The sequence below is a fragment of the Schistocerca piceifrons genome, chromosome 4 (genome assembly GCF_021461385.2).
Source record: "Schistocerca piceifrons isolate TAMUIC-IGC-003096 chromosome 4, iqSchPice1.1, whole genome shotgun sequence".
NCBI classification, from domain to species: Eukaryota; Metazoa; Arthropoda; class Insecta; order Orthoptera; family Acrididae; genus Schistocerca; species Schistocerca piceifrons.
The window spans coordinates 606,892,668-606,906,852 of record NC_060141.1 but is presented as its reverse complement, the minus strand read 5'-3'; the positions used below and the strand labels follow the sequence as shown (position 1 = coordinate 606,906,852).

Here is a 14,185-nt window from a genome sequence, read left to right as displayed (position 1 = left end):
TATCATGTGTGCACAGGGAACCCTACAGACCCTAATCTTAAGCTATCAGTATCGGAATATATAGCTGCTTTCATTAATACGTTTTTCAGCATGTTACTGCATTGTAAATCAAGACTATAGATTACTCACAGTCTTGTTAGAATATGGCAGTACCAGGTTCTTTGGGCAGTCATACTGTTTTCTGAAAACGTACCTTTTTTTAAGTAGATGCTTTATAAATCTATAGCTAAGTGTCAGTTTAACTGGGAGTCTAAATATCTGCAACGTCTAACTGTGTAAAGCTGCGAGAAACCGTCGTTTTTAGACTCCGTAAACTACTGGTATTTAAATATTTGGCGTGACCATAGCAAAATTTCTCTCTACAAGACCGGTTAATTCCTTGTTTCATAAAAAGTAAGTGAGAGAAACGGATTTTACCTACCGTAATCCTCTGTAATGATATTGTAAATGCATCACTTTAGTTCTACATAGCGAGGGACTGGAAAGCCAAATTATATTGTGTGTGACTAATGTCCAAGAAATCAGTGGTTCCTCTGAATATGTGTTTGGCTCTATTTACCCGAGCCAGTTAAACATTTAGCCAGGTGATAAAGTGTTTCAGCTATAAGAACAAAGTACATTAGAATTGCTGATAGAAAGTTAAATATGACACCTAATCAAAGAAATGATGGGTGCAGGCTTCCGGTCATCTAGGAAGTAACCATCAGCCGCAATGGGACAAGAATACTAAGACCTGCCAGAAGGCCAACTCGTCGATGCAGTAACTTTAATATATCCGTGACATTCTGCCTCTGCCACACTGTCAGTTATTAGTATCAATGGCGGTGGCCTACCAAAGATAGCCTCATGCATTTTTTCCAGTTACACTGTTTATTAGGAAAAGCGCAAGATAACATCCTCGGCACAAGTTTACAGTTGTGTCAAGCCACTCGGCGACACCAGAAAGCTACCGAGGAATATTCCAGCAGTTAGTCGTAACGTTGAATTTTAAAGAAGAAAGTTTACGAGGAATCAGACACGGCATAAGCATACAACCGCTTTTACGTTAAACATAATAAGTCTATCGAATTGGTTCCCCTACATCAAATGTTACTCTTTTTGTGACATATTCATAGTACATTACTTGTGGTTGGGTATCTTTATTTTCGATTATTTCAGAGCAAAACTTTGCATTCAGTCACGTTATCATAACGATCAAACGCGTGTGGTGAGCACCAGGAAGCCTCACCATGGTTGAATGCACCATACAACATGATCACCACACTTGTCTTTCGTTTTCTGCCCATGCTAGTTTTCAGTCTACTTGTAGCTTTTTGAAGGATCCATCCACACCGAACAGGTCGTAGGTGTAACCGCTGTCCTTAGGCCTCTTGCTCTCGTCCGCGACATATTTGTCCTCTTCCAGAAACCACGCTCTTCGCTTAACCAGCTCCTCGTAGATACCATCTGAAAAATAATGTATGTTTATTATTTCTTAATGATGTTAGTACTTTATGCCTACATGCTACAGAATGGGACATAATGATTAAGGAAATCGATAGGTTTCACTTTATTAACAGTTATAATCACAAATAATTATGTACAGTTCATGGTATGTTGCTACTTATTCATAGCGTTCTATTTCGACCATTTCGACCAACTTTTAAACAATTCTTTCTCTTCTCTGAAAGAGAATTGAATCATTTTTTGCTAGACGAGAAAAAATAGTAATGCTGTTTTGATTTCTTTACTGATTTGATGGATTTGCAAACGGGAAGTGCTGTTTTAGTTAACTATATGTTGTAATTACACTACTGGCCATTAAAATTGCTACACCACGAAGATGACATGCTACAGACGCGAAATTTAACCGACAGGAAGAAGATGTTGTGTTATGCAAATGATTAGCTTTTCAGAGCATTCACACAGGGTTGGCGCCGGTGGCGACACCTACAAAGTGCTGACATGAGTAAAGTTTCCAACCGATTTCTCATACACGAACAGCAGTTGACCGGCGTTGCCTGGTGAAACGTTGTTGTAATGCCTCGTGTAAGGAGGAGAAACGCGTACCATCACGTTTCCTACTTTGATAAAGGCCGGATTGTAGCCTATCGCGATTGCGGTTTATCGTATCGCGACATTGCGGCTCACGTTGGTCGAGATCCAATGACTGTTAACACAATATGGAATCGGTGGGTTCAGGAGGGTAACACGGAACGCCGTTCTGGATCCCAACGGCCTCGTATCACTAGCAGTCGAGATATCAGGCATCTTATATGCATGGCTGTAACGGATCATGCAGCCACGTCTCGATCCCTGAGTCAACAGATGGGAGCATTTGCAAGACAACAACCAACTGCACGAACAGTTCGACTATGGCTGCGGTTATCCTTGACGCTGCATCACGACAGGAGCCCAGCGTTGGTGTACTCAACGACGAACCTGGGTGCACGAACGGCTAAACGCCGTTTTTTTCTGATGAATCCAGGTTCTGTTTACAGCATCATGATGGTCGCATCCGTGTTTGGCGACATCGCGGTGAACGCACATTGGAAGCGTGTATTCGTCGTCACCATACTGGCGCATCACCCGGTGTGACGGTATGGCGTGCCATTGGTTACACGTCTCGGTCACCTCTTGTTCGCATTGACGCCACTTTGAACAGTCGATGTTACATTTCAGATGAGTTACGTTACGACCCGTGGCTCTACCCTTCATTCGATCCCTACGAAACCCTACATTTCAGCAGGATAATGCACGACCGCAAGTTACAGGTCCTGTACGGGGCTTTCTGGATACAGAAAATGTTCGACTACTGCCCTGGCCAGCACATTCTCCAGATCTCCCACCAATTGAAAACGTCTAGTGAATGGTGGCCGAGCAACTTGCTCTCTGGGGATGATCGCTGGGGATATAGAACATCTCGAACAGTAGTGCCCAAAAGTTAACGTAATCACAAAAAGAGGACATACTTTTCAGGATGTTGGAGTGGTTACTGAACAAGCTAGTATTTATTCACGAGATATATGCCTTACAACTGTGTGCAATACACAAATCAGAAAAGTTCTGACATCTTAGATACACATTTGTAAGAAAATAACTAAACTGGGAAATCACTTCCACAGAAAAAGATGCTGTTGATTGCGGTTGCGGATACCTCTATTAGCTACACAGGCTGCTCAGAGAGGTATCATGCTCTCTATGAGGTGGCTCAACAGCTTTCTTATCAGTCGATCCCATTGCTTAGTAAAAGCGGTGTGGAGACCCAGAAGTGACCCTGTTACAGGCTGACGGGACGCAGTTCTCCTCCCCAACACATCTCCGACGTTTTCTACAGCTTTCAGATCCGGGGACCTCACTGGTTAGTCCATGCGGAGGATATATTCACCTTCAAGAAGTTCATCCACGAGAGCGTCTCGATGCAGACCTGCATTATCGGCCTCATAGAGGAAGTCTAGACCAGTTGCACCGCTGAAAAGGCGAACATGTAGCAGAAGTGCTTCATCTCTGGAACTAAGAAAATGACTATATTTCTCTGTCCATCAACAAAGATGTGCAGCTTCTTACAGCCATTCAACAATTGAGTAAGGATGCTGCTGGCTGCTGCATGCTGTAACTATGCCATTCGCTCGTTATCCATTCACTGTTCTCATTTTTCAAGGACATTTTCAAATAATATTCAAGTACAGCATCTTCTCATATCATATGTTTCCTATGGATATTCGATATTCCTTTGAGGCTATTAGAATCAGCACGCACATGTGGGTGGCGATATTTTTTTTATAACTGTTCTGTCCAAGAGTGGAAAAGGGTTACAATAATCCCCCCCTCCCACCCTCACTCCCCATCCCCCCTCTCCCTCTCTCTCTCTCTCTCTCTCTCTCTCTCTCTCCTAAAAAACCCTCGAAACATTTTGTAGCTTTTATTAGCAATAACGTCGGCCGATTGTGTGGTTTGTGAACATGTGGATCAGTTGTATTGATAAGCTACAATATGCATGTTGAAATATCATTCCGGTAAAATATCTAGGACATTCTAACATTCACTTTATCAGACTTATCGTACGCACATCATTTATTAAAACAGAGAACTCTCCTTTGCCCATTCATAAGGCTTGTTCATGCTGATACTAGTTGAGCTATTGGCATCCAACCCAGTTACCCCGTGTAGTCAGGCACCTATTTACTTTACAATGCACACACTTGCCATTTTTAAGACTTTTCAGCAGTCAGATAAGATCGTGGTGTAGCCTGTAGTAGTAGCTTAACAATTTTCAGGTCCTACAGGGCTCATTGTTTATTAATTTTTGAACTGAATTTCTGTAATGCACTATATAGAACAACACCATTGCCCTTGTGAACGTTTCACCACATGACTACCAAGCCTTTATAAGTAAGATTCTGTTACCTAGTGTTTCATACTTAAAACTTCGGCTGTAAGTTTCAAACTGAAACTTGTTTAAAATTTATTTGAACTTGCACTTATATTTTTACAAGACATAGGAGTCTTTCATCTGTCAAGAAATAACAAGAGGGGGCTATCAACTATTATAGTTTTCAATTATACCGTACTCTGACTTTAAAATATACGAAAAGTCGTTTTCTTTTATCTGAAGTGCTCTTGTGAGATCAAGGATTCTTGATTCCGTAAAGAAATGTTTTTGAACGCAGTGTTTGAACAAGTGTTGATGTTATATCGTTTGATGTGCTATGGCATATCAAATTTCTGCACAGAGACAATGTGGGCGAGCCGACAGGAAAGCTTACCAGTCATCCAGTTGTTGGCCATGACTGTTGACACTGATAGTAATGCTTTTACTAAAACGAGGCCCTATTAACAGGAGACACATAAAGAAGCCCTTATTACTACACTTAGGCGATGGAGTGCTCCATGTGAATAACCCACAACCATATAGTTGTGATGAAATGCCCTGACAACTAGTTTCGTCTACACGTTTTGTTACACTCTCACTCAGCCCAACGATACAATGTAGTTTACAGTTATATCCAGTTCATTTAATTGTAGCAGAGCTGAACTTCGTCAGGTACTGAATTTGATCAGATTCCTGCACAGTTACGTAATGAGTGACTAAACTTTTTAACATATTTTTTTTGTGAAACTTTCTTGCAGTTCTCAACACTTTTGGAAGAGCCTTAGGGTGCTGTTGAGAGGTTTTTACAACACTTTTTAAAAATATATTAAGCTACTCAATGAGGGTGGTGCAATGATCAGGCCACAGATTTCTCATTCTTGAGGTGCAGGGTTCTAACCTCTTCTGGCGATCAGGCTGAAAATTTTCTGTCGTTAGCCTGACCACATAATGTAAATGCTGGGATGGTTGCTTTGACAGTCATATGGTTTGTGTCTCGCCCACCGAGTTGGTGCTCCCATTCTAATAACCTCCTCCATGTGATGGTGAAATTCTTTTTTCTTTCTACATTTACTGCTGCAGACACCACCATACTTAAGGAGATTTTGGTATCAGTATAAAGTAACGTATGATCCACATGTTAGTTGCACAGTGTTATGATGTGTTAATATGGCGGATGGTAAGTGTTGAAATTCAGTGGTCAGAGAATACCTCCTTCTGTCCCCCTCTGCCACTCATGCGTTTTTTTTCTATGTCTTCCACTGTTTGTACCCCAAGCAGTCAACAGCCCACACGTCTTCTCGAGTCATAATGTCGAAAATTAACATTCTGCAAATACATAACTGAAAACTGATAATTTTCTATTAATGTGAACTAACATATCATACACATTACTAAGAGTGTCTAAATCACATATACAACATAATATCATTCCCATCATACTTTGAATCTATCGTAATACTTTGTTAGTGAAATATGTTTTTGTTGTAAGCAGATGAATGTCACATCTTATATTTGATTTGTAAGACAGTTGCCATGTCTGGAAAGATGAACTGGTAGCTACTCACTATTTTGGTCATAATTAGTATCAGACAGTATGAGAATGCCAAGAAATCATATTCTGATATCTTTAGTAATGATATACCAATAGATCAAATTCACATGATTAAGTACTACTTCTACATAAAATATTGCAAATAAATGTATATCTATCTATATATATTGTACTTAGAACGTTGGGAGCAATAGTTTCTCCTTAGGAGAAAAACTATATAGAGATTTTAATTGTTAGATACTTGGTACCAAAAATCTGTAAGCAATATGTAAATCTTCACACAAAAAAGTTCATGCGTGACAGCGATGGATGGCTGATATCAGTGACTGTCACTTAAGTACCAACTGAATAGAATGTCGCGAACCGAATGAATAAATATTCAAACTAATGCCATAACAATATGAAAAGGTGATAAAATAGGTACGCAGCTTGACTGTATGGTTAAATGATGGTGGCGTCCTCTTGGGTAAAATATTTTAGAGGTAAAATAGTCCCCCATTCGAATCTCTGGGCGGGGACTACTCCAGTTGTTATCAGGAGAAACAAAACTGGCGTTCTACGGATCAGAGCGTGGAATGTCAGGGCCCTTAATCGAGCAGTTAGGTTAGAGAATTTAAGAAGGGCAATGGATAGGTTAACCTTAGATATAGTGTGAATTATTGAAGTTCGGTAGCAGGAGGAACAAGTCTTTTTGTCAGCTGAATACTGGCTTATAAATACAAAATCAAATAGGGGTTATGCAGGAGTAAGTTTAATAATGAATAAAAAAGTAGAAGCACGGGTAAGGTACTATGAACAGCATAGTGAACGCATTATTGCAGCCAAGATAGACATGAAGCACCACGAATACCACAGCAGCACAAGTATACATGCCAACTAGCTCCGCAGACGATGAAGAGACTGAAGAAATGTATGATGAGATAAAAGAAATTAATCAGATAATGAAGAGAGACGACAATTTAATAGTCTTTGGGGTCTGGAATTCGTTAGTAGAAAAAGGAAGAGAAGGAAAAGTAGTAGGTGAATATGGAATGGAGATAAGAAATGAAAGAGGAAGCCGCCTGGTAGAATTTTGCACAGAGCATAACTTAATCGTAGCTAACACTTGGTTTAAGAATCATCAAAGAACGTTCTATACGTGGAAGAGGCCTGGATAGATTATATAATGGTAAGACAGAGATTTAGGAACCCGGTTTTAAACTGTAAGACATTTCCAGGGGCAGATGTGAAATCTGACCACAATCTGTTGGTTATGAACTGCAGATTGAAACTGGAGAAATTGCAAAAGGATGGGAATTTAAAGAGATGGGTCCTAGATAAACTGAAAGAACCAGAGGTTGTAGAGAGTTTCAGAGAGAGCATTATGGAACTATTGACGAGAACAGGTGTAAAAAATACAGTAAAAGAAGAGCGGGTAGCTTTGAGAGATGAAATATTGAAGGCAGCAGCGGATCAAGTAGGTAAAAAGTCTAGGAGTAGTAGAAATCCTCAGGTAACAGAAGAGATATTGAATTTAATTGAGGAACGGAGATAATATAAAAAATTCAGTAAATGAAGCAGGTGAAAAGGAAGACAAACGTCTCAAAAATGAGATCGACAGGATGTGTAAAATGGCTAAGCAGGGATGGATAGAGGACAAATGTAAGGATGTAAAGGCATACATCACTAGGGGTAAGATAGAAACCGCCTACAGGAAAATTAAAGTGACCTTTGAAGAAAAGAGAACCACTTGTATGAATATCAAGAGCTCAGATGGAAAGCCAGTTCTAAGCAATGAAGGGAAAGCAGAAAGGTGGAAGGAGTATATAGAGGATCTATAGAAAGACGACGTACTTGAGGGCAATATTATGGAAATGGAAGAGGACGTAGCTGGAGGTGAAATGCGAGATATGATACTGCGTGAAGAATTTGACATAGCACACGAAGACCTAAGTCGAAACAAGGTCCCAGGAATGGACAACATTCCATTACAACAACTGACAGTCTTGGGAGAGCATGCCCTCACAAAACTGTACTATCTGAAGAGCAAGATATATGAGATAGGTTCAAATGGTTGAAATGGCTCTGAGCACTATGGGACTTAACTTCTGAGATCATCAGTCCCCTAGAACTTAGAACTACTTAAACCTAACTAACCTTTGGACATCACACACACCAATGCCCGAGGCAGGATTCGAACTTGCTGCCGTAGCGGTCGCGTGGTTCCAGACAGTAGCGCCTAGAACGGCTCGGCCGCCCTGGCCGTCTATAAGACAGGTGAAATACCCTCAGACTTCAAGAAGAATATAATAATTGCAACCCCAAAGATAGCAGGTATTGACAGGTGTGAAAATTACCGAATAGTCAGTTTAATAAGTCACGGCTGCAAAATACTGACACGAATGCTTTACAGGCGAATAGAAAAATGGTAGAAGCCGACCTTGGGGAAGATCAGTTCGGATTCCGTAGAAATGCTGGAATACGTGAGGCAATACTGACTCTACGATTTGTGTTAGAAGATAGCTTAAGGAATGGTAATCCTACGTTTCCAGCATTTGTAGACTTAGAGAAATCTTTTGACAATGTTGACTGGAATACTCTCGTTCAGACTCTGAAGGTGGCAGGGGTAAAATACAGGGAGTGTAAGGCTATTTACAATTTGTACAGAAACCAGGTGCCAGCTGTAAGAGTCGAGGGGCATGAAACGGAAGCAGTGTTGGGATGGGAGCCTATCCCAGATATTATTGAATCGATACATTGAGCAAGCAGTAAAGGAGACAACAGTGCCGATTGTACTGTTACCGACGACTGTGCCGCTAAAGCGGAGTTATTGAACGCAGTTTTCCGAAATTCCTTCACCAGGGAAGACTAATGGAATATTCCAGAATTTGAAACACGAACAGCTGCTAGCATGAGTTTCTTAGAAGTAGATACCTTAGGGGTTGCGAAGCAACTCAGATCGCTGGATACGGGCAAGTCTTCAGGTCCAGATTGTATACCGATTAGGTTCCTTTCAGATTACGCTGATACAATAGCTCCCTACTTAGCAATCATATACAACCGCTCGCTCACCGCTAGATCTGTACCTACAGATTGGAAAATTGCGCAGGTCGCACCAGTGTTTAAGAAGGGTAGTAGGAGTAATCCATCGAACTACAGACCTATATCATTAACGTCGTTTTGCAGTAGGGTTTTGGAGCATATACTGTATTCAAACATTATGAAACACCTCGAAGGGAAGGATCTATTGATACGTAATCAGCTTGGTTTCAGAAAACATCGTTCTTGTGCAACGCAGCTAGCTCTTTATTCGTACGAAGTAATGGTCGCTATCGACAGGGGATCTCAAGTTGATTCCGTATTTCTAGATTTCCGGAAAGCTTTTGACACCGTTCCTCACAAGCGACTTCTGATCAAGCTGCGGGCCTATGGGGTATTGTCTCAGTTGTGTGACTGGATTCGTGATTTCCTGTCAGGAAGGTCGCAGTTGGTAGTAATAGACGGCAAATCATCGAGTAAAACTGAAGTGATAACAGGTGTTCCCCAGGGAAGCTTCCTGGGACATGCTGCTGTTCCTGATCTATATAAAAGACCTGAGTGACAATCTGAGCAGTTCTCTTAGGTTGTTCGCATGATGCTGTAATTTACCGTCTAGTAAGGTCATCCGAAGACCAGTATCAGTTGCAAAGCGATTTAGAAAAGATTGCTGTATGGTGTGACAGGTGGCAGCTGACGCTAAATAACGAAAAGTGTGAGGTGATCCACATGAGTTCCAAAAGAAATCAGTTGGAATTCGATTACTCGATAAATAGTATAATTCCCAAGGCTGTCAATTCAACTAAGTACCTGGGTGTAAAAATTACGAACAACTTCAGTTGGAAAGACCACATAGATAATAATGTGGGGAAGACGAGCCAAAGGTTGCGTTTCGTTGGCAGCACACTTAGAAGATACAACAAGTCCACTAAAGAAACAGCTTCCACTACACTCGTTCGTCCTCTGTTAGAATATTGTTGCGCGGTGTGGGATCCTTACCAGGTGGGATTGACAGAGGACATCGAAAGGGTGCCAAAAAGGGCAACTCGTTTTGTATTATCACGTAATAGGGGAGAGAGTGTGGCAGATGTGAAACGCGAGTTGGGATGGAAGTCATTAAAGCAAAGACGTTTCTCGTCGCGGCGAGATCTATTTACGTAATTTCAGTCACCAACTTTCTCTTTCGAATGCGAAAATATTTTGTTGAGCCCAACCTACATAGGTAGGAACGATCATCAAAATAAAATAAGAGAAATCAGAGCTCGGACATAAAGGTTTAGGTGTTAGTTTTTCCCACGCGCTGTTTGGGAGTGGAATGGTAGGGAGATAGTATGATTGTGGTTCGATGAACGTGAATTGCAGAGTAATCATGTAGATGTGGATGTAGAAAATTTGGAGTAGGAATTAGAATCCATGGAGAAGAAAAAAAACTTTGAGGTTTGCCGATGACATTGTAGTTCTGTCAGAGACAGCAAAGGACCAGGAAGAGCAGTTGAACGGAATGGACAGTGTCTTGAAACGAGGTATAAGATGAAGTTCAAAAAAAGCAAAACGAGGATAATGGAATGGAACTCGAATTAAATCAGTCGATGATAAGGGAGTCAGATTAGGAAATGAGGCAATGAAATAAGTAGATGAGTTTTGCTAGTTGGGAAGCAAAGTAACTGATGACTGTCGAAGTAGGAAGGATATAAAATGTATGGATGTGAAATGTGGACGATATAAATAACTGATGACTGTCGAAGTAGGGAGGATATAAAAAATGTATTGATGTGAAACGTGGACGATATCACAACCATAGGTGGAAGCACAAGCGGCCAAAGACACTGTTAGCTAGGGCATAGCCACCTATGGTAAACTAACATACGCAAACAAGCGACAAACGTCGGCAAGCCCCTGCATATTAGCAAGACTGACTGGTAATTACCAGCTGCTATTAGAGCCGACCAACAGGCCACAGCAGGGACACCGACGAGCTCGCCCACTGACACACAAACAAGCCGCCTACATTACCTTACACTGTGCCTCCGACATATGACCTACCGGACACAAAAACGATAATAAACCTAACTGTTGCAGGTTGCTGACGCTGAACGATGACTCTACACCAGCACCAAGGGCCAGCCTCCGAGCAACACAACCGCACAAGGTCAAGGTATCGACTTGCGTGATACCCACTACTAACAAAGCCTATCCTTGCACGACCTATCGCAGGCAGCAAGACATCCGCTACTGCTCTTACCACCCGACCTAACTATCGCAGAGGCTTTTTTCCCTTGGCTCTTGCCTTGGCACTTTTTTTCCTCTGCCCTTCAAACCGCTACACGTCGTTGGATTTCGACCCAATCTATCTCCAGATGAGCGCATATTAGTGGTTAACCTTAACCAGACGTGCGCAAACATCGCAGTACCCACATCCAGCGACACCCCACTTTAGTGAATACTAACCCTTATGCAGAGATGGCAGTAGACCTATTGTGTTGGCCATCGTGCCGGTGTGGGCGTGGAGGGTCTCGACCTCTATTTTTTATTAACGTGGACGATAAATAGTTTAGACAAGAAGACAATAGAAGCTTTCGAAATGTGGTGCAACAAAAGAATGCTGAAGATCAGATGGGTAGATCACGTAACTAATGAGGAGGTACTAACAGAATTGGGGAGAAAAGGAATTTGTGGTACAACTTGTCTAGAAGGTTGGTAGGACATGTTCTGAGGCATCAAGGGACACCAATGTAGTATTTTATTGTGAAGCGTTTAGGGTAAAAATCGCAGAGGGAGCCCAATATATTAGTACACTAAGCATGTTGAGAAGGATGTAGGGTGCATTAGTTACTTGTAAATGAAGAAGCTTGCACAGGATAGAGTAGCATGGAGAGCTGCATCAAACCGGTCTCTGGACTGAAGACTACAACAACAACAACAACACAATTCCGTATAGTAAATACACTGGCCTTTCTTAGCTTGATGAAGAGTTGTATTCTGATATATCTAAGGTTTCAGTGTGAATGTTTTACCAGTGAAAGGCTGATAGTAATTTTTTACATCCAATGAAAGTGTTAAATATTTGCAGTGGGTGAGACATCGCGATCACATGTTAAGTCTTCTAGCTTGCAATAGTGGCAGCACAGGGAATAGAAAAGGAGGTGACCACCCATGTTGTCCAACAGATACAGTCCCGAACCCGTGGAGAATCCTTAAACAAAGCTATGAACTATGGGGCAAAATATGTCGAAGTAAATGTTTCCAATGTGCATTCCTCATTGAGATTTCTTTGGATTTTTTCAGGAGAAGGAATTTATATTTCTTCATATACTTCCGCAAAGTATCACTTTTTCATTTTATAAAGGGCTAACTGAGAAGCCTGGTGTTGGCCATATATTTATTTTTAGCTGTGCCTGAGAGCCGGCCGAAGTGGCCGTGCGGTTAAAGGCGCTGCAGTCTGGAACCGCGAGACCGCTACGGTCGCAGGTTCGAATCCTGCCTCGGGCATGGATGTTTGTGATGTCCTTAGGTTAGTTAGGTTTAACTAGTTCTAAGTTCTAGGGGACTAATGACCTCAGCAGTTGAGTCCCATAGTGCTCAGAGCCATTTGAACCATTTGTGCCTGAGACGTCATATGTGTGTAGTTTATGTTTGACTTTTAAATCTCCTTTGTATACATGGTTTGAAGTTGTGTAATAGGAGGCATGAACAAAGAGGTTATTTGCTTCGCTAACACAAGGGAAAGCTGCATAGAGCTGAACACCCAAAAAGCTGCTGACACTAAGATCCAAGCCTGCAGCATTCAGTGTATGGCCTTGTACTTTACTTATGGTCAGTGCATAAAATGAGCCACCGGGAATTGTACACGTTTAAACTGAAATGGAAAACTGTTAGGAATAAGTGAATTGCCTGGTATAAAACTCCCTTGCCTTCACCAATTCCCATCAAAATCTGTGCTTCTATGATGGTAACTACAAGCCTGTGTGAGTGAAGGGCTCTGAGGAGCGAGATAATGCACGGTGTTCTCGATAACAGTTACATCGAGCCTCACTTTCGGAAGGAGTTTCCAGAGAGCGAGCAAAATCTGATGTTCTCGAGCCGCAGAAAGTCTGTCTCACGATCTTCATTAGAGTTTTAAGACCACATAGTGCTCAGTCTTCTTGACGTTCTGGTGTTTTCAGATAGACTCGACTGCATTCTAAGCATTTTTATTTGCAAACAGAACTAAATCAAAATGAAATGAGTAGGCGCCCAAGTCATAAAACAAACTTAATGAATTCGCTTTCTGTAGCAGAGAATATTCGTCTGGCGGTTTGGGAGACTACCGCTTTCACACAGACACGATGGTTTTACCGTTTTATTTTGGTACAGAACATTACGAGTTATTTTTCCGATGCCATGCACCGTGTGATTATCGAGTATACGGTGAATTACGAAAATGAATTTACTACATATGTCTCTTATTTTTAATTGTCAGAGCAGAATTCTTCTTACAGCTAAAGCAGACTAAGACTTTTATTGTATCGAAATGTACTGTTTTTATAATCATAGAACGCCCATTTTTCTCAGAGTGACTTTAATATTTTTTATGATTTGATATAACTTCTCTACAGCAGAACAAAATTTATACACTCTTTTTGTACTTATACAGTGCATATATGAGATACGATTTTCATTTCCTTTCCTATTACGCATTGACAAGGAAAGTTTCAGATCTGCTTGAAAATGGCCTGATGTAAAGGCTGTAACCGATCGTGGACTTCATTAATTTCGAATTAGCAAATGAAGCAGTTTTTCTTTACATGTTTTAATATACCGGTTCTCTAGTGAAGTTCGTGCATTTCTTCAGTGTCATTGTTGTGGAATGTCCAATGGCAGTGCAAAAAATGTACAAATTCCGCTTGAAAAAAGGCAAAAAGCTGAAAGAAGGCTGAGAAATGAACAAAATGTACGAGTAAGCAGCGCTCTTGGTATTCGAGTAATTTCCTGTTCACTATTGCATTTGACCAGCTTGGAGAAAAATCAGTAGGGTCTGTAAGTAGTTTTGCCACCATTGTAGCTAAACATAGGTTCATCCTTAGAGCTGACTGCACGAACGCAGCGTAATGCACAATTTCTTAAACTACTACTTACCCATTATACGAGCTACTGGGCCAGCAGTGCCACCCATCTCGTCAGGAACCACGTTTTTTGGTAAATACTCGAACAACGTCTGTGAACCTGGTTCATGGATCACTATCTGGAAATCGAGATTTGACAGGTTATAACATACGAAGAACACTTGA

The 14,185-nt window shown here is 41.2% G+C and overlaps 1 protein-coding gene across 1 annotated transcript in view; it reads right to left on the bottom strand.

Annotated features, from left to right (window-relative positions):
- Window positions 1-1,123: 1,123 nt before the first annotated feature.
- LOC124795150 (alpha-tocopherol transfer protein-like) overlaps window positions 1,124-14,185 on the bottom strand; it is a 60,947-nt gene continuing 47,885 nt past the window's right edge. Inside the window, exons 6-7 of the mRNA XM_047259035.1 lie at window positions 14,034-14,139; window positions 1,124-1,446 (exon numbers count right to left, since the gene is read on the bottom strand). Coding sequence (XP_047114991.1) covers window positions 1,295-1,446; window positions 14,034-14,139 — 258 coding nt within the window. The 3' untranslated portion in view covers window positions 1,124-1,294. The remainder of the gene's footprint in view (window positions 1,447-14,033; window positions 14,140-14,185) is intronic.